A 22,438-nucleotide genomic window follows, 5' to 3' on the forward strand; every position below is an offset into this window, starting at 1 on the left:
TATCAATCGTGCTTGCTTGCCCATGGGCTGTTTTAAAATTCTTGGGTTTTACAGCAGGAAGTTCTTCTGGTGCAAGTGTAATTGGTCTATAGGAGGGGCTGATGGTGGCATTTGTACTTTGTGCAAGCATGGAAATGTGCTGAGGCAAGGAAGCAAAGCAGTAAATTGAGTGGCTGTTGTGGAGTCATGGCGGGGCAAGCAGAGCCACAAACCACTGTAGAAAACATAATTGGGTTCTTGTCTGGGCTGGAAGGAGAGGCTGCTGCAATGCAGAGAGGTATGTGAATGATGGAGGAGCTGGATTTTGACAGTTCTAACCCTGGGTTCAAACCGCAAGCATTCAAAGCAGAGGTTGGGTAACTAGGCCCCAGGCAGATTTCAGGAGCCTGAGACATTTGTCAGAGCTGAAGATCTCTCCCAGCTGGAAGATAACATCTTGAGAATGTGACTGCATTTTATTCCCTTGGAGGCTCTAGCCTGCAAAGAGCCCTCAAGGGATGCCTGGGTTTGTCGGTGGTGGGGAGCAGAGCGCAGTATAATGTTACGACATCTAGGACTCTTTGGAGCTGCCAAACGCAAGCTGTACTTAAGCTGGTTGCAGCTGTGTGTCAGTGTTTTGATCCAGGCCCCTTCCATGGGGCTTTGGTGTAAGTAAGGCTGCAGTTTCTAGAGAAGTGTGGTGGGGGAATTGAATGCAAATGGGCACCAGGGTGGGGGGAGACCAGAGTCCCACCCACCAGCCCCACCTCCTTGCCAATGTGAGGATGGTAAGAAGCTGCTGGTTCCTTTAGCTCAATACTGTCTAGCCAGGGGTGGGGAATCTTTTTGACCAAACCCTGTGGGCGAACCTGTCAAAGTTGACCAGCAGGAGCAAAGGGAGATAGCGGTCAAGTGTGATCGAACCCCCTGCACATTAGCTGATGTGCTAGAGTTCAGTCCCACTTTCTGCAGGGAATCTAGCTGAGTCTTTACCTGCCTCACACCTGACATTGCATATGGTGTCAGGTGTGGGCAGGTGGGCATGCTTTGGGGAAATGGCCTGGTAGGACAGATTTCGCCCATGAGCCAGAGGTTCCCCACCCCTGGTCTGAACTGATGGGCAGTGACTCACCAGGATTTTAGACAGGGCATCCCTGGAGACACCAGGATTTGAACTAGGGACCTGCATGCATGCAGAGCAGATGCTCTTCCACCTGTGAAGCACTCCCAGTGGTAACCTATACTTGTTCTTGGCAGCATTCCCAATTGTATTCTCTTGCCTTTCCTCCAGGGTGCTCAGAATAGTGTGCATAAGAGTTGAATCCTCCTTTTTGTCCTCTATTATTTGGGAGTAAGACTGGGATAGTGACTGAGATCAGGTATATTCCGTGTGCTTCATGGACCCAGTGGGCATTTGACCCTAGTAGCTCTCCCTGGGAGCCGCACTGAGACGTGTGATAAACATGATGTACAAGAACTCATTGGCTAATCTTCTGCAAGGTGAGGGCATGCATGCATGATCTTCCTTGGTAATATGTAACTGGCAGGTATATGGGTTTTGTTTTGCTTTTTCTGTATGTTGTGAAGTTCCTTCCGCTCTCAACCACCATAATCTCTTCCCACAGAAGGACTTGAGGAACGTGTCAAGCAGAAGGACCTGGGTGATGGGGTGTATGGTTTTGAGTACTACCCCACAGTTCCTGGCAACTACACAGTCACAATCACTTGGGGTGGGCAGCATATCCCCCGCAGGTAAGAAGCAGGAAGGCTGGGGAAGAACTATTTCCACCTGAAAGAGAGGAAGGAGGGGATGCTTGCTGAGACTCAGGGAGATTAAAGGGTGCCTTGAATCTCTTCCTTGCCTTGATCCTTCTAGCATTCAATTTGATGGTCTCAGCTGTAGAGTTTTCATTTCATTTATATTTGAATAAAAATTTAGATACTACTTTTCAGTCCTAAATAGAGGTCCCCAAACACCTTATTTCTGAGGCCTTTTAGTATGTGCCTCCCTCCCCAGGGGAGGTCTGGAGGGCGGCAGCTTGAGAACGGCCCTTTTCGGTGGTGGCTCCCTGCTTGTGGAATTCTCTCCCCAGGGAGGCATTCCTGGTTACCCTCTCTATCAGTTTATGGCAACAGGCAAAAACTTTTATTTCTGCCCATTTGTTGCATCTTCCTTGCTCATCTTCTAGACCTGTCTTTTTATATCTGATTGGTGTGTTTTTAGGTTTCTGATCTGGTTATGGTTTTTTATACTTGGTTGAAATCTTTGCTTTATAATTCACTTTGGTCCAGTTTCCATGAAAAAAGCAACTAACATGCTGTGAACCACCCTGGGAGCTTTGGATCAAGGGTGGTGTACAAATTAAATAAATGTAAGAAATAAAATAAACAGACCATACAACTAAAATCCTAGGTAAAATACACTTAAAAACAGAGCAGATTGGGGCTTTGATTGCAATTAACCAACAGGAGAGCCGGCATGGCTTCCAGAGGGGGTGGAGATCTAGCGTTGGTGCAATAGGTCTCCTCTTCTGGGAGAATGAGTGTTCTCTTTCAGCCTGCAGATTTAGATGTTTCCGTGTTTTGCGCAATTCCCTGAGGGGTGAGAGGGGCAAACACAATCTGCTACTCAAGAGATTTATAACTAGGCAAACAGACTAGGTAGGATTAATTAGGGACCTGTTGTATTTTTGGGGATGGGTGGCTGTCCATTCACAGCAATAGTGCACACAGCCTGACCAAGGCATTTGCTGCTTAAGTGGAGCAATTGATGACTCCGCCTCCAAGCCTAAGTGCTCAATCAGCCAAGCTGTTTTGGCACCGGAGGCAGAAAATCCCACAAGGGCCACTCCTTCTTTCCCTGGCAGTGTACAACTTAGCTGTAATAAATTAACCATTTGCAGTCCTTTTGTGACACACAAAACCAGCTGGCCCCTCAGTCTACCAAATGATAGGGCTGGTAGACTGATACCTCCTCATGTGATGACTTGCAAGTGTGCTAGCTGCACTGCTGGAGCAAACTGGAGCAGGCAAGTTTCATTAGCAAATCGGCCTGTTAAAACAATCCATTTTATCTTAAGGCTGAGATTGAACATTAATGTTTTTTATTCCCCCCCCCACCCGCTTTTTTTTTTTTTTTTTAGCCCATTTGAGGTAAAAGTGGGAACGGAATGTACAAACCAGAAGGTGCGGGCCTGGGGGCCAGGCTTGGAAGGAGGTGTGGTCGGCAAGTCTGCTGATTTCGTGGTGGAAGCCATTGGTGATGACGTTGGCACGCTAGGTAACCGGCAAAGTTGGGAGAGGACCAGTGGCTTGGCGTTTATGGGATTGGTGTTTACGCAATGCGTAACTGACTTGGGGAATTCATTGTCACGGTGTGGTGGCCTCCTAGCTTAGATGGCTCCAAAGCTAAAACAGATTTCTGAAGGACGCGCTTCTCAGTCAGCATTGGCCTTGACGCTAAATGGAGCCTCCAGGTTCCTGGATGGTATGACTTGGTGTTCAGGGAAAAGGGACAGTCAGGGAACCACTAACATCCTTACCTGGGATCTCTTTGCCTGAGAAAGCCCACCTGCCCCTTCAGCTGCAGTCGCCTTGGGCAGTTTAAGGCCTTTGCTTAGGTGGAGCTTTGTTTAGCCACCTTTTTTACTTTTACCTTGTCTGTGTATTCAAAAATTGTTTAAATGACTTTCATTTGGTTCTAAGCAGCCTTCAGAACCCGTGTAGGATTAGTAGTCAGCCTTAGACACCGATATGCTATCAGTGTTTAAGCTAAATACAGGCATCTGCAGTCTTCAGGATAACGTAACTGTTGTCTAGTGGCTGGGATAGGCATTTCCGAGTGTTGGTTTAACTGTGAACTAATGCCTGGTTCTGCATGTGCTCCTGGCAGGCTTCTCTGTGGAGGGTCCCTCACAGGCCAAGATTGAGTGTGATGACAAGGGCGATGGCTCCTGCAATGTGCGCTATTGGCCGCAGGAGCCAGGCGAATATGCAGTCCATGTGCTCTGCAACAACGAAGACATCAAGCTCAGCCCCTTCATGGCGGAAATCAAAGCTGCTCCCAAGGACTTCTACCCAGAGAAGGTAAGTGTCTGCATGAAGGAGACTCCTTTTGGGATGGTGCATCCTGGCACTCTTGTGTGTCTATGTATAATGCTATGAGGGAAGAAGAACTGAGAACCAGTAACTGGCCCATGTTGGTGGCTTGAGAGCTCGTCACGACCGCGTCCGAAGGAGTGTCTTGCCAACTGCTCTTCCTGGTGTGAGCATATGCATTGTTGGAAAGCTGATCTTGGCTGTAAAGGTTTTAGGCCTTATGACTGTGGAAGAGCTTGGGGTAGTTGGAGGTCACAGTTAAGGGAAGGGCTCAGTGGTGCTTCTGGTTGAGGAGTGGCAATGGTAGAAAAAAGGTCTTCAAGCACATTGTCCATTTTGGCAAACTCAACTTTTATTTTGATTTGCTGTCAGCCAGTGGGGTTCTGCTGTCCTTCTCCCCACCACCAAGTGCTCCAGGTGGGGATTGTGCAAGACTAGCTCAAACTACATGGGAGTAGCATCCCCAAAAAACATTTCCAGCATGGAGTCGTGTGCTTGGCACAGTTCTCACAACCTCAAGTGTTGTGTCCATGCTCCAGCCACTCCTGCTGAATGAAGGGACCCCCACCCACCATTTTCTAGCTGTAAACCTTATGATGACCAGTGCAGTATGTTCTAACTGTGCAGAAGTTGCTTTGGAGTTCACACCTCTCTTCCAACCCCTCTCCAGGTCAAAGCCCATGGTCCAGGCTTGGAGAAAACGGGCGTTGCAGTCAACAAGCCAGCTGAGTTCACAGTAGATGCCAAGAGTGGTGGAAAGGCTCCTCTCAAGGTGCAAGTACAGGTGAGACTTGGTGCTTGTACTACGGAGGGGGCATAGCTTTATCTTGTGCTGTCGCTATGAAGAGTGGGAGAAGAGGCTTCCAGAATGCTGATCTTACCACAGAGGACTACTAAGGAAGTGTGCTGGATGCTAAGCTGCTCCTGTTTTTGTTTCTCCGTTGCAGGACTCTGAAGGATCCCCTGTGGATGTCTCTGTGAAGGACAATGGCAATGGCACCTACAGCTGCTCCTACCTGCCCAAGAAGCCCGTAAAGCACACAGCGATGGTGTCGTGGGGCGGAGTCAACATCCCCAACAGTCCCTACAGGGTTGGTGTTCTCTGTATTCCACCCTACCCCCAAATCACACTCTGAGAGCAAAGGACGGATGGATAGCTTAGTTGGTTAGAGCGTGGTGCTGATAACACTAAGGTTGTATATTCCTGCATTGCAGGGGGTTGCACTAGATAATCCTCAGGGACCCTTCCAACTTTGTGCTCCTTTGTGTCTTTCCCTTACCAAGTAGCTAAATAAACTTATTTCCCCTTGCAAGCAGATAGCTAGGTCAGGTGTAGACTATAGCTGTCTGTGTGCAGAGTCTTACTGGGCTGGTGTGCTTGTTGTGTAGATTTTACTAATCACATGTTACATCACTCTAGGTCAACGTTGGCGCTGGCAGCCACCCCAACAAAGTGAAAGTGTATGGTCCTGGTGTGGCAAAGACTGGCCTGAAGGCTCACGAGCCAACCTACTTCACAGTGGACTGTGCAGAAGCTGGGCAGGGTGAGTCTAGAAGGGCTTCTGTCACCTGGAGTCCAGGCCAAGAAGCCCTAGGGCAGGACTGGTCATGCTGGAAGCACAGCTCTGATAAAGCTAGTTGTCTTCTGTTGATGCCCCCCCAACAGAGCTGGAGGGGGAAGCTCAGATGTTGCTCCGTTCTGGAGGAAGACACTGTGTCCAGAACTGCAGGGGGCTTGCTCTGGCCCACTGCCCCAGAATGGAGACCATATACAGTGGGCCCGCAACTTACACTCACATTACATACACAATCGCAACCTATGCGGGTGGGTGAGAGAATAAATAAATGATCAGGGCAGGTCTCAGGAGGGTCCTGGGATGCTCCCTTCCCAGAGCCCAGGATGCAGCCCTCTGCCTTGTTGAGGTGGTGGTTTCCTGACTTTGCACTACTTTTCTTTGTGTGTGGACAACTGCAACTGGAACCGAGCCCTTGGGCCAACTCTAATGAGCTTCACCAGGTCCTTGTCCATGGCCTTCCTACAGCCTCTACCTTTCAAAATAGCAAAACAAGAGTCTCTGTAACAAATTCTGACAGTTGAAACCCATTCACTTTTCATTCTTTGAAGCCACAAAAGCTTATGCCATAATGAATTTGTCTGTCTGTCTAAAGACTGTCACAAGACTTCATTGTACTGTATTTGTTCCCAACAAGCTGGTGCAGCTACCCTTCTGTGTATTTTTTTTTACCTTTTTTGAGACTCCTCTAAAATATATCCCAGTGGCTTTAGCCCCCAATGGCTAAGTGGAGTGTCCATGTTGGAAGCACTGCCCTTCTGGCCCCATAAGCGGCTTGTGTCATTGTACATGTTGCCTACTATTGGGGAGAGAGGATGCTGCACTTCGCATCAGAGTTTGTCTGCCACATTGTGTGTTCTTCTGTTGGAGTGGCTGGAGCAACCCAGACAGATGGGTGGGCTTACAAGTAATTACAAGTGGTGGGGATTGTCAGTTAAGTGGGAGTAGAGAAGAAACTATTTTTCATTGAAGGGTCTCTCTCCCTCTTCTTCTGCTGACAGCTAAGGAAACAATAGACAAAGTTGTGCAATCTGTTCCTGCTCCCTCTGCAGAGATCAGCCGCTCCCTTCTTTATTGCCCAGTTCAGCAGATCCTTTTGTATCCTAATAGCTGTTGCTTACTGCCTCATTTAATGTTTAGAAGCGCTGACCCTTTAGAGTTCCTGTAATTGGGAGGGCTCTCCAGGGCTACGCATCCTACAGTGCGGGGTGAGGGAGAGGTAAGGAGAAAGGGAAGAGCCATGCTTCTCCTGACCCCCAACACTCACTCATTCACTCACTCACTCACTCACTCACTCTTGTGCTTGGACCAGTGACATAGCGTTGGTTGCCGGCACCTGGGGAGAGCGCTTGCCAGCCCAACCCTCACCACCAACGCCGCCAGAGCAAAGCAAGGCTGCCCTGAGATGCCTGCCTGCCTGCCTGCGCAGAGGGGATCCTGGCCAGGGGGGATCCTTGGCGAGTGGAGAGAAGCACTGAGGTCAAAAATTGTGCGCCTGGGGCCATGGCACCCCTGGCTTGGGCCACACCAAACCATGGCTTTAAGGTCTCCAAACATACTTTAAGGCTTCCAGGCTTCCCAACACCTGCTTTTGCTCCCTGCTTGGCATTTCATCTTCTAGCTACAGTGGCCTGCAAAAGTGGAGCAACAGCTATCAACTGTGCCTTATCTGTTTCAGTGTCAATGCTAAATGATAGCTAAACTTCCTTCACCATTGTCTTGCATTAGATCTGAGTCAGGCCACACTCTAATACTGTTTAAGTGTGTCCCTGAACAGTCATTGGCAATGAGATGAGCAGTCCTTGTTTGTTTTTATCATCATTCTCTTTCCCTCAAGGCCTCTTCCCTGTTCGTTGCTGACTGCTCCTCTGTCCATGAGACACAACAAGGGCATTGTTGCATACGAAGCTAGAAGTGCCTTGAGTTATTTACCCACTCCATTGACATGTATGGCTTGCTACATTTTCTTTGCTGTCATTTTGACAGTTGTGGTTTTCCCAAAGGGTTCAGGGCATTATAGTTTGTGGAGGATGCCAAGAAACCTATAGCCCTCCCTTGCAGAAATCACAGCCCACACCCCAGCAAGCCTGGATGCTATAGGACAGAATGCTGGCCTCTGTTGCCAAACTGAAACCTGGTCATGAAGACTCTTCCTCTCTACTTCAGTGGACTCCTGAAACTACTTGGAATCACTTTCTTTTGTGTTCAGTAGGGCTTACTTTCAGGTCAAGGTTGCATAGTACTGCTGCCTTAGGTCATGATCTCACACTGCATTTCCATCAGAGGCCAAGAATGATTATGATTATTCCCTGCTCTTCACTCCAGCTGCAAACCTTTGGAGCCAGTCAGTAGCTAGGTGTTACTTGAGTACCCACCTGTTGCCTTCAGTATTAGAGACCTGCTATACCAGGAATGCGCGTGGCGCTGTGGGTTAAACCATAGAGCCTAGGACTTGCCGATCAGAAGGTTGGCGGTTTGAATCCCCGCAACAGGGTGAGCTCCCGTTGCTCGGTCCCTGCTCCTGCCAACCTAGCAGTTCGAAAGCACGTCAAAGTGCAAGTAGATAAATAGGTACCGCTCCGGCAGGAAGGTAAATGGCATTTCCGTGCACTGCTCTGGTTCGCCAGAAGTGGCTTAGTCATGCTGGCCACATGACCTGGAAGCTATACGCCAGCTCCCTCGGCCAATAAAGCGAGATGAGTGCCGCAACCCCAGAGTCGGTCACAACTGGACCTAATGGTCAGGGGTCCCTTTACCTTTACCTTTACACCAGGAACAGGGAACTTGTGATCCTCCAGATCAGCAGGTCTCAACCTGTGGGTCCCCAGATGATGTTGGACTACAACTCCCATCATCCCTGAGCTCTGGCCTTGCTAACTAGGGGTGATGGGAGCTGTAGTTCAACAACATCTGGGGATCCACAGGTTGAGAAAGGCTGCTCCAGATGGTGATGTTGGACTACAACTCTCATCTTCCCTGACCACTAGCTGTTTTGATTGCGGCTGATGGGAGTGGAAGTTAAGTGCCACCTATAGGGCCACAGGTTCCGCATCTCTGTGCTGCACCTTTGGGAAGGCCACAATAAAGCAACTGGGTTCCAGTTAAAGCTGCTGTCTCACTCCCACTTTTTACTTCTTAAAAGGTGACGTGAGCATTGGCATCAAGTGTGCACCAGGCGTTGTGGGCCCAGCAGAGGCAGACATAGACTTTGACATCATTCGGAATGACAATGACACCTTCACAGTCAAGTACACCCCCCGTGGTGCTGGCAGCTACACTATTATGGTGCTTTTTGCTGACCAGGTAAGAGCTCCTCTTACTGCAGAAGGGTGGGGGTGGGGAGGAGGCAACAAGGGTGTAGGAAGCAGTGTTTTCACTTGCTTCATGTTCACCTGCAGGCCACCCCCACCAGCCCCATCAGAATCAAGGTGGATCCCTCACATGATGCCAGCAAAGTCAAGGCCGAGGGACCTGGACTCAACAGGAGTGGTGAGCTGGGGGACGCTCTGTAAATGGGGGTGAATTGGGGCTGAACTTATGGCTAGGTATCAGGATCCTTGGAGCCTAAGCTGGAGCAAGGATGACTAAAATTCCCCCCAAAGGTACCTGTTTCTCTTAAAATTTGTGCAGGAGCTTTGAAGCTCCAACTCTTTAGACCCACTGATTCCCATACTTAGAAGTATGCATGACTCTGGATCCAGGACGGTGCTTGTGTTATGGACCGCCAAATAGTGGGGGCATGATTTATCAATCCTTAGTGGGATGGGGCTTTGTTAGTCCTCAGTACTCCTTGAGTAGCATTTCTATCCCTCCCTCCCACACTGATAGGATCCTGCGAGTAACCAGGGATTATTGGGAATGCTCCCAGGAGGTCACATGGGGGGGAAGGGGCTGTGGTTGGGTTACAGGCCTTCCTTCCTCTACTGTCCAAAGTTTCTCTCAAGTTTATGAGGAGAGGGCATCTAAGGGCATTCTCCCTCCAGTGTTGTCCCATCTCTTAGGCAGAAATCCTCAACCACCCCTTTGGAAGTCAAGAGTGGATGGTGTGAGGAAGGAAATGGGAATACTGAGCCTCTAGTATGGACAGCTGAAGGCAGCTGACAAAAGCATTTTATTGAGTGTCCCAATTTGCAAAATTGGTAGAACTCAAACCTAGGCAAGAGATGGCTTTGGGCGAATGGTTTGTGTCCTAAACTGGATGATTGGGGTGGGGGGATTTCGGTAAGCATTGTACTAAGGAGCTTATTAGAAAAGTTGTTTAACTTTCACCTCCCTTCACTACAGGTGTGGAGATAGGCAAACCAACCTACTTCACAGTCAACACAAAGGCAGCTGGCAAGGCTAAGCTGGATGTCCAGTTCACTGGCCCGGCCAAAGGAGAGGCTGTTAGAGACTCTGAAATAATTGACCACCATGACAACACTTATACTGTCAAATACACCCCTGTGCAGCAGGTGAGTGATGGGGAGGAGACATGGGATCTTAAGGGCTCTCTTATCCCTGAGGCAAGATTTCTTAGTCAGTAGCAGACTTCATCCCAGAATACACAAAGCCAGCTAGGATCTGGCGTCTTCAAACTCTAATAAGAGCAAGGAAAGAGGAACCTTGGAATGGCAGCTTTAGGCAAATAGGATGGTTTGTGGCTTGCATTTAGGGTTGGTGTTCTAGCCTAGTCTTGTCCTGGAGGTGCTGTATGCAATGTCTCCCCCTCCCCTCACGGAGGAGCCCTTGCTAAGTGTTGGGAGGTGTTGCTGTCCAGATACAGGCTTACAGTCTCAGTTAAAGTAGTCTTTAAAATCTACTCAGGTAAGAAACTAGATTTGGCTGTGGCTTGGAGTTGGCAGGATGAGGGCGGGAGAAGGCTGTCTCTTTATCACTCAAAAATGGTGTCTTTAAGTGATGACAGTCATGGTTCTTGACTTTCAGGGTAACATTGGAGTGAATGTTACATATGGAGGAGACCACATCCCCAAAAGCCCTTTCAGTGTGGGAGTGGCACCCACCCTGGACCTCGGCAAGATCAAGATCTCTGGACTTGGCGACAGTATGTATCCCAGTGACTTAAATGCATTTATGACATCATTATAGCATACTTTTGGCCAGCATGAGGGCTACAAACCTGCTTCTAAAACAGGCATATGGATCTCCAGATTTTTGCACAGTAACAGGACGGGCTCTTTGTGAAGTCATCCTGGCTCTGGTTGCATCACTGCATGCCTCTATTATTTCATCTGTTCAAAATTTCAAGCTGCGGTCTTTCTTGGCTGGTATACCCAAAGAAAATGTCTTTAAAATGTAAAAGTCTTTGCTCATTAGACTAAGCCTAATTTTATAAAAGCAGCACAAGAGTCAAATTTGGGAATAAGGTAAGATAGCTCTAGTAAAGGTATTGTGTTCCTACAAGTTATAATTTGATCTAAACCCACCCTTAAATTAGTTAGTTTGTCTCTGCCCCCCTCCTTTCAAATGAAGATTGAGTTGAACTAGTTCAGTCTTCCCCCAACTTGGTGTTTTCCAGATGTTTTCAACTACAATGTGCTTGGGGCGAACCATGTTGTAGTCCAAAACATCTGGAGGGCACCAGATGTGGAGGAGGGTGATGCCTGAACTGTACAGCTGCTGTTTACACAACCCTTGTTGGGTTTCTTAAAAAAAAAAAGATTATTAAAAGGTAACCACCTAATAAAAAAATGATCTATCACACACTTAAAGGTCTACTCTGCTTCTCTGCAGCCATTGGCTTGTCTGAAGTAGGTCGGCCATGTCAACTTAATCCCTGAGGATTACAATACAGCCAGTGTTTGCAACTGGCTGGTAAAGCCTTCTGGGATCAGACCAAGAGCCCATCTGTTCCAGCATCCCTTGGGAGGTTTTGGCCCCTGCAAAGCAGATCCAGGCAGCACAGAAGAAATGTCCACACTGAGAAGTCTTGCATTAATAGGGTTTTGCAGGCCTGCAATTTTGCAGAGCAAATGTAGAATAGTTTTGCTCTGTTGCTTGCTGTCTTGGGTTTATGAGTTCCAGGAGGCATTGTCCTTCAAGCATACTCACTTTTGCAAATGTACTTTTACAGCCATAAAAACTAGTGTGGGACCTTTCCTGAGTCTTGGGGCCAAATCACATTGCCCTTAAAACACACAGAGTTCTGCCCAAAATGGCGGCAGCAGCACATCTAGCACTCCTGGTTCTCATCCGCATCCTCTCCCCCAGCAGCAACTCACCCATTAGAACTTGCCCTGGGGTTTCAGTCAGCTGCATTTTTGCCAACCCAGCTCCCGCCATCCTCTTCACCAGCCTGTGATGTGAAGCAGCGACATCATAATTTTATTTGTATGCTTCCCTCCTCCTACAAAAAAATCAAAGCAGCTTTTGCAGCCTAGGAAACTGGAATGCATCTCAATCAGTTGTCACAAGAACAATTTCACGGCAAAAGAAAATCGCAATGGCAAATATAACAGTGTACAAAACCCATAATTGCAGTGCTATAAATATAACAAGATTACATTAACACCACATTTCCTGGCAATAGCAGAAATAACAAGGGGAGCTGGGGGGTTTCCCCTTAGTCCTAGCAAATGCACCTCCCATGATGTTGCCTGTTGTGGCAGGGCTAGCAAGCCTGCTGCATGTTAAGGGTGAAGCTCAATGCAATGGCCTTTGGAGTGGCAGCTGTGCGAGTCTGCAGAATGATTCTAAGCTATTGCAGCAGCATTCTCCTTCTGCCCATCTCCACCCTCCCCCTTGACACATTGCAGTTTCTGTGCTATGCATGTGTGTACATTCCTCCCCATACCATGTGGCAGAGCCTCCACACAATAAAAATCCCTGTCAACCCATCTGTGCTACCAACATCAGCAAGCTTTAAACTGGTCTTGTGGAGTCTTGCCCCAACAAGATTGGGGGCATTTTGACACACAGGCAATCATCTACTACACCCCCCCAGGAAGGGTTTTGGGGTTCCATGGAGGTCAAACCATGACTGGAAAATTCCCCATTTTTAGATGCCTCCCAAGTGGCAGCTGGATTAAATTCTTTGCTTCCTGGAGACCTGCCAGGGCCAAATGATTGGAAGCACTCCAAGGGCTTTGTTTTTTTCAGGAAACATTAGTCATGCCAGTATTTCTCCCTCCCCACACACAACTTAACCCCAGCCACAGAGTATTGTCACCTTCTCTAGGCCTTAGGAAGTGGTGCCATAAATCTGAGAAACCGCTATCTAGGAATCCAGCAGATGGTTCTGTCTTTGCAATTCTTAAACCGCTCTCTATAGGGCAGGCAGGGCAGTGTACTTGGGGGTAGGAATACATGGCCCGGAAGAAGAGGATCTCTCCCCTCCTTTTTTAATTCAAAGGGCCAAATACACTTAAGATCTGACACAAACATGCACACGGATGTATACCCCCACTCTACCCCCCGCACATTGTTTTTTGCAGAAGTGGAAGTGGGCAAGGACCAGGAGTTCACCGTCAAGTCCAAGGGGGCTGGTGGCCAAGGCAAGGTGGCTGCCAAGATCACAGGCCCCTCCAGCAAGCCTGTGCCCTGCAAGGTGGAGCCAGGCCTCAGCTCTGACAACAGCGTGGTGAAGTTCATCCCCCGGGAAGAGGGGCCTTATGAAGTAGACGTGACCTATGATGGTGTGCCAGTCCCAGGCAGCCCCTTCCCTGTGGAGGCTGTACCCCCCACCAACCCATCCAAGGTAGGAGCTCCTCACACACACACACACCCCAGTTAACATGACAGAGGGATTGGGCCTTGTTGGCTGATTCATAGTCTCTGTGTGGAGGCGCAGAACAGCCGTCTGCTCACCACCTCCTGTGTTCTAGAACTCTGTGCGGTTTCTTGCAGCATGTATGTGGTGGTGGTCTCATGGGGCATGCACAGAGTGCCCTGTTTTTGAAGTGTCTTTCCTCACTGAATTTGTTTTGTCCTAAATCTTGACTTTTCTTCCTGTCTCAAACCTTCCATTCTTGTAACTTCACAGTACAATAACATTCTGACCTAGCCAGCAAGCTCTAGCCATTTCATGTACTTAGACCAAGCCAAGCGGGCCTGGTTAGGGGGCATACGGAGGCCCTGTGGACAGGAAACCTCTATTATGCAGACAGCAAACCCTTAAGAGTCTAGATTAATCTGACGGTGTGGGTGTTGGTTCTTCCAGTGGGTGGGGGGGCTTAAATATTTGTGTGTGTGCACATGCCTAATAAAGTGTATGTGTGACCATAGTAGGAGAGATGCATCCTCTCCCTGGGCAAATTAGTGCTTGAGTTTCCAAAAATACCCTAAAACCTGAATGCCCTTAATTCTTCTTTTCTGAAAAGGAGGGCTTGTCTAGTAGTGCAGACGAGTCGAGGTGGGGGCTGTACTGACTAATTTCTGGGTGGGGGAGCCTGCTGTTCTCCTCCATATGTTGTAAGACCCCAAGTCCTATCATCCCTGACCATTGGCCATGCTGGCTGCTGGGACTGCTAGGAGCTGGGAGTAAAATGGCACCTGGAAGACGGGCCCCGGTCCCCCATCCTCCCTGGACTAGAGCCTTCTCATTGCTGTGTTAACTTGTCTCTGGGTGGTTGCCGCTGTAGATGGAGATCTGCACACACCTCCATGAACTCAGTCACTCAGAGCTCTGCATAGATCTGAAGGGGCAAGTTGACCATTTAGAAAGCATTTATCTTCATCTGGGTGCAGCAAATAGTCACCTTTTGAAGGTGGGAGGGTTTGCCTTGATAAATCATTTTTATTTAAAGGTCTTGTTTGATGGGCCAAAATGACCATGGAGCATTCTTCTTCTGTCTTCTCTTTCCTTGTTCCCCCTGCCCTTGGCCTGTCCCAGGTGAAGGCCTATGGACCAGGCCTGAAGGGCGGCTTGGCTGGCGCTCCTGCCCCCTTTACCATAGATACCAAAGGGGCTGGCAACGGAGGCCTTGGCCTGACTGTGGAGGGCCCTTGTGAGGCCAAGATCGAGTGCCTGGACAATGGAGATGGCACCTGCTCCGTCTCTTACCTGCCCACGGAGCCTGGCGAATACAACATCAACATCCTCTTTGCTGACACCCATGTGCCGGGCTCTCCCTTCAAAGCCCAGGTGCTGCCTGGCTTTGATCCGTCCAAAGTGAAGTGTTCTGGGCCAGGGCTGGAGCACGCCACGGTGGGGCAGGCGGGAGAGTTCAGCGTGGACTGCTCCAGCGCCGGCAGCGCAGAGCTCACCATTGAGATCATTTCGGAAAGCGGCACACAGGCTGAGGTCCACGTGCGGGATAACGGCGATGGCACCTACACCATCACTTACATCCCTCTCTGCCCGGGGGTCTACACCATCACAATCAAATACGGTGGGCAGCCTGTGCCAAACTTCCCCAGCAAGCTCAACGTGGAACCAGCTGTGGACACGTCTGGAGTTAAAGTCTACGGGCCCGGAGTGGAAGGCAAAGGTGAGGCTGGCTGGGCCCTCTCGGAAGAGTGTCCCAGTGGGACTTGGCGTTGAGTAGTCTGCAGCCTGTCCTAGGAAGTTTATGGCTTGGGTTTGGAAAGGAGAAAGGGAATTGCTGTGACAAATTTGTGCCAGCCTAATTTGAATTTACATGGCTTGCCTGAGCTGCAGGAGGAAAACGTAATTGCCCGTCTGTATTTTTGGGAATAATTTTGTTCCCCCCTAGTTATAGGGTAGAGGCATTGGAAGTTTCAAACAACCCTCTTGGGGCTTCCTTCAGATTTCACCAGGCATTATCCTTATAGAAATTTTCGTCACAGACAGAAGGGGTAAAAAATCAAACCTGTTATATTCTGGTGACAAGTGGGCACAGGATGCTGGCAAACCATTTTGTCCTGAGCCTGGGACTTCATAATAAGGGGACTGGAGGTGTAGGCTAGGGAGGAGAGTAATTGTGTGTGGGGTGGGTGGGTGTGTGGGTGTGAAGACCCTTCATGTCAAGCTTGGCTGTGATAGATGGTCTCCATCTTGCCCTGAACATGTCTTATTTGGCCTGGGGATACGTCTGGCGATGGGTGCAAACACCTTGGGGCTTTGGCTCAGACCCACATTCCAAATTACTTTCCCAGGTGATGCTGGATACAGTGCAGGGCCTCAGGTCATTCATGAAACAGGATGCAAAAAGAGACTGGGTTGGGAGAGTCCTGTTGTGCAGCCTCCTTCTGTATTCTGTGACTTCTGACCCTGCTTGTGCTCACCAGGTGTGTTCCGTGAAGCCACCACAGAGTTCAGCGTAGATGCACGAGCCCTGACTAAGGCTGGAGGCCCTCATGTCAAGACGAGAGTCTCCAATCCCTCAGGAAACCTGACTGAGAGCTATGTGCGTGATAATGGGGATGGGACCTACAATGTGGAGTACACTCCATATGAAGATGGTGAGAGAGCTGTGCAATGGCAGGGAGGGGTGTTCATGGTGTGGGGAGCCCCCTTGGGTACTGATGGTGCAGACCCTAATGGAGGGGCTGTGGATTTCCAAAATCCTATTCAACGCTTGCCTCACAAGCCTGCCCTTTTTGCTTTGAAAATGTGCCCAGTTTCATGGGCAATTAATGCTGTTGTTCAGTCTTCAGTGTTGGTCACCTGAGACTTCTGTCCCTAGCATTGGGCAAGATGAGCTGACCTCCTTTTTGGAAACTGTAGAGAGTGAAAATGTGTGTGTAGCATGCACACATGCTCTTTAATCATGACTGTTAAGCATGTGCTCCATCAAACATTTTTGCCTCATATATCAAAATGTTTTGGGTTGCTTGAGCCTGGGCATTAAGGGAATAGTGCTAGAGGTGTGAGCTTGGCTGCCACCAGACTGCGCACACCTGAGGTCACAGGAGGGCTTCCGCAATGCATAGGCTTTGAAGTTCGAGGCATAGCACCCAAGAGCTTTCCCCCTTCTTCCTCTTCAGGTGTCCACTCTATTGATGTGACTTACAATGGCAGCCCTGTGCCGAGCAGCCCCTTCCGCGTGCCAGTAACAGAAGGATGTGACCCCACAAGGGTTCGAGTGCATGGTCCTGGCATCCAAAGTGGGACCACCAACAAGCCCAACAAATTCACGGTGGAGACCAGGTAAAACTGGAGAGAGACCAAGGAGGATTGCTGTGCAAAGGGGCCTGAGAAGGGCATTGCTGCCTGGTTTGGGCAGCCGACCAGGCCTGCTCCCTTGGGGGGTGCAGCCCAGCCCTCAAAAGAAGCTGTGCTAATCTGGAATGGGCAGGAAGGAGGTCATCTGCCACCCTCTAATGGATCACCTTGGTGACTGCTAGGAATCTTGCAGGAATGCTGGGCTTTAATATGCAATAGCAAAAAGTAAATTAAAAGTTTTGTGCTTTTTATAATATTGCAGGCGAAGCACCTTTAGTAAAGGTTTTATTCTTTTAGTGTTTTGAATCTTAGTCAGTTGCTTTTGTGTGGTAAGTGACAAATGTAATAAATGTGAAAAGCATCTCTTTAATGAGATGAGATCTTGTCCAGCTTTTTGTGGTCATAGTAATGCAGCACTGAGCTAGTTGGAGAAGCAGCCTGGAAAATGAAGTCGGCTCCTAGCAGTAGCACTTCTAACTTCTAAAGGTGGTGAGAACATAAGAAAAAATGCTCTCTCAGTTGGGATTCCTTTGCTTTGCATCGTATCTGCTCCCTTCATGGCCCAAAGATTGGTGTTAAAAGGATAAGCAGGAAAACATGGTTGGAAGGGCAGATAAGACTAGGCAGGCTGTGATCTGATCCAGCCACCCAAGCTCTTAAGTAGACAAAACAAGATAGCATACTTAAGGTACAACTAATCCTTAAGGCAACCAAAATGGCTTCTTGCTCTGTGAATTTTAAAATGCATTGGCCTGTGGGGATTTTAGCTTTTTAAGAGTTCACACAAGATTCATTGGCCCACCCCAGAACTGTTCTTAATGGAAGCACTTCCACTTCCACTGCACTTCTAAGTTGCTTGAACAGGAGCTTCCTAGTTCACTTCCTCGATCTTCTTTGCCTGAGGCAATGAGTCTGTGGCGACTCCCACTATCACAGGCTTTGATTTGTTGATCAATTGGGGCCTTTTAGAGTCAAAACTGGTTTCTTCTTCTACAGGGGTGCTGGTTCTGGTGGACTGGGCCTAGCTGTTGAAGGTCCCTCTGAAGCAAAGATGTCATGCACTGACAACAAAGATGGCAGCTGTTCTGTGGAATACATTCCCTATGAACCTGGCACCTACAACCTCAACGTCACTTATGGTGGCCACCAAGTGCCAGGTACCGATTGGGGCTGGGTTGTGCGTGTGGCAGTGGTAGGCAGGAAGTGGCAGGGGCAACTGATTTATAGGTTGGTGTTGGTGGTATCTTCTGTCGCTCTTGGCATACATGGCCCTGGAGAGGGAGAGGGAGCCTCTGGCCCATGGTCCTAGTGAGGACTAACCTGGCCCACAATAGTTTCCCCTGAGTCCTGCCCACCTGCCCATCATACAGCATTTGGTGTGAGGCAGGTAAAGATGCGTCTTCCTGCCTAAAGTGGGATTTGACTGAATTGCTGTTGGGGATTGCAATGTTTTGTGCCTTTGGCCAAGTGCTTTGATTTTGCACTGCCTGGGCAAAGGAAACACATTGCCAGCTGCCATGGTGACATCAGGTGATTGACACCTGGGTGGCCCTGTGCACCTGCCAAAATGGCTGACAAGGTCTGGGTGACCTAAGGATCTGGTCCACTGACCTGAAAATATTGCTCTTCCCTTGGCTCCACAATTCAATTGTTGCTCTTGATTTTTCACCACTTTGGTGTTTTCTTTTTTGCGGGCAGGGCACTGGTGGAAATTTAGGCTGCCTTTCTAGCCAAAAGAGAGGCATATAGTCCCATTAGCCTCTCCTGGCACCTAAATAATGAAAGCAAGATTTCAAACTGCCCAAGGTTCTTTGGCCTAAATATTCTGCAAAACAAGTTCATATCCATCTCTGTTTTGCGTTCTTGGTGCACTTCTTCAGCTCTCCTCTGAGTAATCTCCAGCAAAGCAGGAGTGGGCTGGGCCTGCAGGATGGTGTAATGCTTAGTGTGGGATCAGAGGCTGCGGACCGTAGGGCATGCCACATAGGGGTGGGGGACCTGTGACTCCCCAACTCCCATCATTGCTGAGGATTGGTCATGCTGCCTGTGGCCCTTCCAGCTCTACAATTCTATGGTTTTATGATTGTATGCTTCACTTGAGTCCCCTGGAAGATCAAAGAGACAGGCAATTGGATTGCAAATAGGACTTGCTGGTTAGGAAAGTTGGCCTCCTGAAACATAAGCGTGGGTGGGACTCAAAAGCAAGAGACTTCTTCTAAAACTGCATTTGATGTAAGGAGTGTGTGCTTTACCTGAAACCCTGCAGTGGTTTCTGGGCTCAAATCCAACTTTTTTCATCGCCTTCTCTCTCTCTCTCTGCATAGGGAGCCCCTTCAAAGTGCCTGTGCATGATGTGATAGATTCATCTAAAGTTAAATGTTCAGGCCCTGGCCTGACTCCAGGTGTTGTCAGAGCCAATGTCCCCCAGTCCTTCACGGTTGACACCAGCAAGGCAGGTGTGGCACCCCTCCAGGTCAAAGTTCAGGGCCCTAAAGGTAAGCAAATCTCGGCTTGACTAGACCAGTAGTTCCTTCCTGGGGCTTGGCTCTTCTCTCACCTGTTGAACTCTTCCTGCAGGAGTGGTGGAGCCTGTAGATGTGGTGGACAATGCTGACGGGACTCAGACCGCGAGCTACGTGCCAAGCCGGGAAGGCCCATACAGCATTGCTGTGCACTATGGAGATGAGGAGGTGCCCCGCAGGTATGGGCTGTGGGTTGGCGCTGTAGGCCAGAGGGAAGACAGTGAGACTCTGAAGCCTCCTTAGGACAGAAGCTTGGTACACTGAACATTCATAAGAAAGCTTCTAGCCTCTCTGAGCCAAGGCAGAGACTCTAACAGTGATGGCTGCTTTTTGACGTTTCCAAAGCTTCAGATGATTTCGCCATTTACTAGAAATCCAAAGTGTTTGTAAACCCAGCACTTGAGAATCTGAGGCTTGGGGACTTGCCTCTCAGGATAATGTTTTTAAAGTTGCATTGAACACGTTGGGCAAGTTGTTTGAGAGAGGGCCTCTGCAAATCTTTTAAAGACTCCCATGTAATCAATGTTGGAAGCAAAACCTCATGCCACAGATCTTTTTGTCTCTTGCTGTTGACAGGCAAATTGTGTCAGAGCAAAAACTGGCACAAGACTTGAAAGCTTTTCCTGGAACACTGAGCCCAGTGTACAGTGTCTTGCACTTACCAGTTGTTTCTGCCGAACGTGCTGTTCTGTCAATGGGAACTTCTCATTGGTAGAGGATTCCATCAGGCTGCAGTGGCCTCAGATTGGTATACGATGCCTTTATTCTGTGTAAGAGAAAGATGAGTAGCCCTTAATGATCCTGTGGGGGAACACCTGTGCACCCTGGAATTGAGGGATGGGGGTGTGGTCATTTCTGTCATTTCTGCCTAACATTAACAGAGGCACTTCTCTCCCTCCCTCTTTTATATGCTCACAGTCCGTTCAAGGTTAAGGTTCTTCCCACACATGATGCCAGCAAGGTAAAGGCTAGTGGCCCAGGGCTGAACACAACAGGTGTGCCAGCCAGCCTGCCTGTGGAGTTCACAATTGATGCCAAGGATGCTGGAGAGGGCTTGCTGGCCGTCCAGATCACCGTAAGTGGAACAATGTCCGAAGGGGAGATGAATGCAGGTTGGGGGTTGTTGTGAGAAGTCCTTCAGGGCAGAGGGGTCGGTTCCACGGTAGATACTTGGGGGGAGAAATCAATGGGAGATGATGTGGAAAAGACTGGGACAAGTCTGAAGGTACACATAAGCTGCAGTCAGGTGGACTGTGAGCTCCTTCATTCATTCATGTGGTGACACTGCCTTGTGACAACATCCTCACTGATTTCTATAAGCCCTATGGTTGCATAGCCATACTTGCTGTCTTGTACAGAGGTGGGAGCTTTGATAGCATTTCCAAATGGCAGAAAATGCTGCCTTGTTCATTTTCCAGAGCTTTCTGCCCTTGACTCAGGCTACCCTTCTCATCCTATACTTAGAAGGGCCACCAACTCTGCACTTGGTGAGAGTCTCTTGACTCCTGAGTATCCCACTGCAGCAAGACAGTAGATTTCAGTACTCATTTTGAACCAGAGGTCTATAGTGGTGGCAAGCCTTAAGCTGAGCTTGCATCTAAAGCATAACAAAGGTTTTATGTAGGTCACTGACCAATTTCACAACTCCTCCTTGGTAATCCCAGTTTATTCATGCCTTGCTCAGCCCCCCACCCCCCTTTTTAAACATAAAATGTCCTTTCAGTGCTTTCCTATGTAACAGCAAGAAATGCTTGTGGCGGCGGCTGTCTTCTTGTGCCATACTGGGTTCAAGTGGGTTTTCACTCATACAAATTCCTGTCAGATTCTCGTGACCATAACAACTTTGGGGCAGGGACCTAGGTTTTGAATGGCTCCTGCAGTTGCCGCCTCTTAACTTGAAATGCTTGCCTTCCTTCTAAACCCCCCTTCCTGTGCTGTGCCGTGGCCAGGATCCTGAGGGCAAGCCCAAGAAAGCCACCATCCGTGACAACCAGGATGGCACCTACACTGTGTCGTATGTCCCAGACATGACCGGCCGGTACACTATCCTCATCAAGTACGGTGGGGATGAGATCCCCTACTCGCCGTACCGCATCCGGGCCCTGCCCACTGGCGACGCCAGCAAGTGCACCGTCACAGGTGAGCGCTCCTCCCAGGTGAGGGTCTTGTGGGGGCGAGGGCTGCTGGAGGGTGGGGTGAGCCACGCTAAAATAATGCCACGCCCTCCCACCACATCGACTGCTTTTTGCCGGGCACATCCGGCCACACCGCTCACCCACTGTGGGGAGGGAAATGCTACATTGCCTACGTTCTCCTGTGTTTTATTTTAATTGTGCACTGTTCCGTGTGATTCTTGTCTCACTCTGATTACCCTTGCTCTTTGCCCTTTCACCTCAGTGTCGATTGGAGGTCATGGGCTAGGTAAGCAGCTTGCTGATGGCTTCCTTCCCCCACCCCAAGTATGCCTGCCTGCCTGCCTGCTCTCGCTGCTTCCTTTTCCGCTGCATGGTCTCACACTGGCATTGGGCTCCACCTCTGCCCCAGGTCAGAGAGGAGAGGGCAGCCAGGCTTCCCTGTCCAAAGGGCTGGTTGGACTGCTCCATCTGGAAGGGACCTCTTGTTCTCAAAGCAGGTGCCTGCTGAAAACTGGGTCAGTTGCTAATATAGAACTTCACTGGACCTGGATAAAAGCTGCCATTTCCCTGGCTAGGCTATAAAAGAAGCATATGTATTCCTTGGTCTGTTAAAACCTTGCCAGGACCAAAATGATCAGGTGGGCGCTTAAAGTGCAGTGCCACTTATTTGTCAGTTAAAGCTTCTAGTTCAGGGATTGGGGGGGGGAGGCTGTGGCACTTGCAGTGTTGCACCTCCTCCCAGGCATAGCCAGCATGGCCCAGTGGTCAGGGATGATGAGAATTGTAGTCCCTATATCTGAAGGGACACAGCCCTGCTTTAGTTGTTGATGTTTGTTTTGGGCTTTTAAAAAAATTATCTCCCCTGCACTTGCTGCTAAACAAGAACTGTTTTCAGTAGCTCCCTTTGATACCTGTTCCACTTTCAGCAAACATGTGATGAGTTTGAATGATAGGACTTGTGCCAGCATAAGGAATGCCAGCTTTACAAGTAGCGCACGTGAAAACAGTTGGGGCCTGTACTTTGTCTTAACCCATTATGGACTATTGAAATCAGTAGTGGCTCTT

General features: G+C 49.1%; 1 protein-coding gene across 4 annotated transcripts in view; it reads left to right on the forward strand.

Moving 5' to 3' along the window:
* Positions 1–22,438, forward strand: part of FLNA (filamin A) — a 71,617-nt gene that overhangs the window by 18,100 nt on the left and 31,079 nt on the right. For 2 of the 4 annotated variants that reach the window (XM_079958626.1, XM_079958628.1), the window contains exons 11-30: positions 1,605–1,731; positions 3,123–3,259; positions 3,872–4,065; positions 4,748–4,861; positions 5,025–5,168; positions 5,498–5,621; positions 8,794–8,954; positions 9,050–9,140; positions 9,936–10,105; positions 10,578–10,695; positions 13,085–13,347; positions 14,482–15,079; positions 15,840–16,013; positions 16,539–16,701; positions 17,713–17,873; positions 19,041–19,211; positions 19,294–19,417; positions 20,157–20,313; positions 21,188–21,377; positions 21,636–21,659. In XM_079958626.1, the coding sequence (XP_079814752.1) occupies positions 1,605–1,731; positions 3,123–3,259; positions 3,872–4,065; positions 4,748–4,861; positions 5,025–5,168; positions 5,498–5,621; positions 8,794–8,954; positions 9,050–9,140; positions 9,936–10,105; positions 10,578–10,695; positions 13,085–13,347; positions 14,482–15,079; positions 15,840–16,013; positions 16,539–16,701; positions 17,713–17,873; positions 19,041–19,211; positions 19,294–19,417; positions 20,157–20,313; positions 21,188–21,377; positions 21,636–21,659 (3,405 nt within the window). The remainder of the gene's footprint in view (positions 1–1,604; positions 1,732–3,122; positions 3,260–3,871; positions 4,066–4,747; positions 4,862–5,024; positions 5,169–5,497; positions 5,622–8,793; positions 8,955–9,049; positions 9,141–9,935; positions 10,106–10,577; positions 10,696–13,084; positions 13,348–14,481; positions 15,080–15,839; positions 16,014–16,538; positions 16,702–17,712; positions 17,874–19,040; positions 19,212–19,293; positions 19,418–20,156; positions 20,314–21,187; positions 21,378–21,635; positions 21,660–22,438) is intronic. The other 2 variants (XM_079958627.1, XM_079958629.1) reach the window with 1 other exon arrangement.

The sequence above is a fragment of the Podarcis cretensis genome (assembly GCF_951804945.1).
Source record: "Podarcis cretensis genome assembly, chromosome: 17".
In the NCBI taxonomy this organism is placed as follows: domain Eukaryota; kingdom Metazoa; phylum Chordata; class Lepidosauria; order Squamata; family Lacertidae; genus Podarcis; species Podarcis cretensis.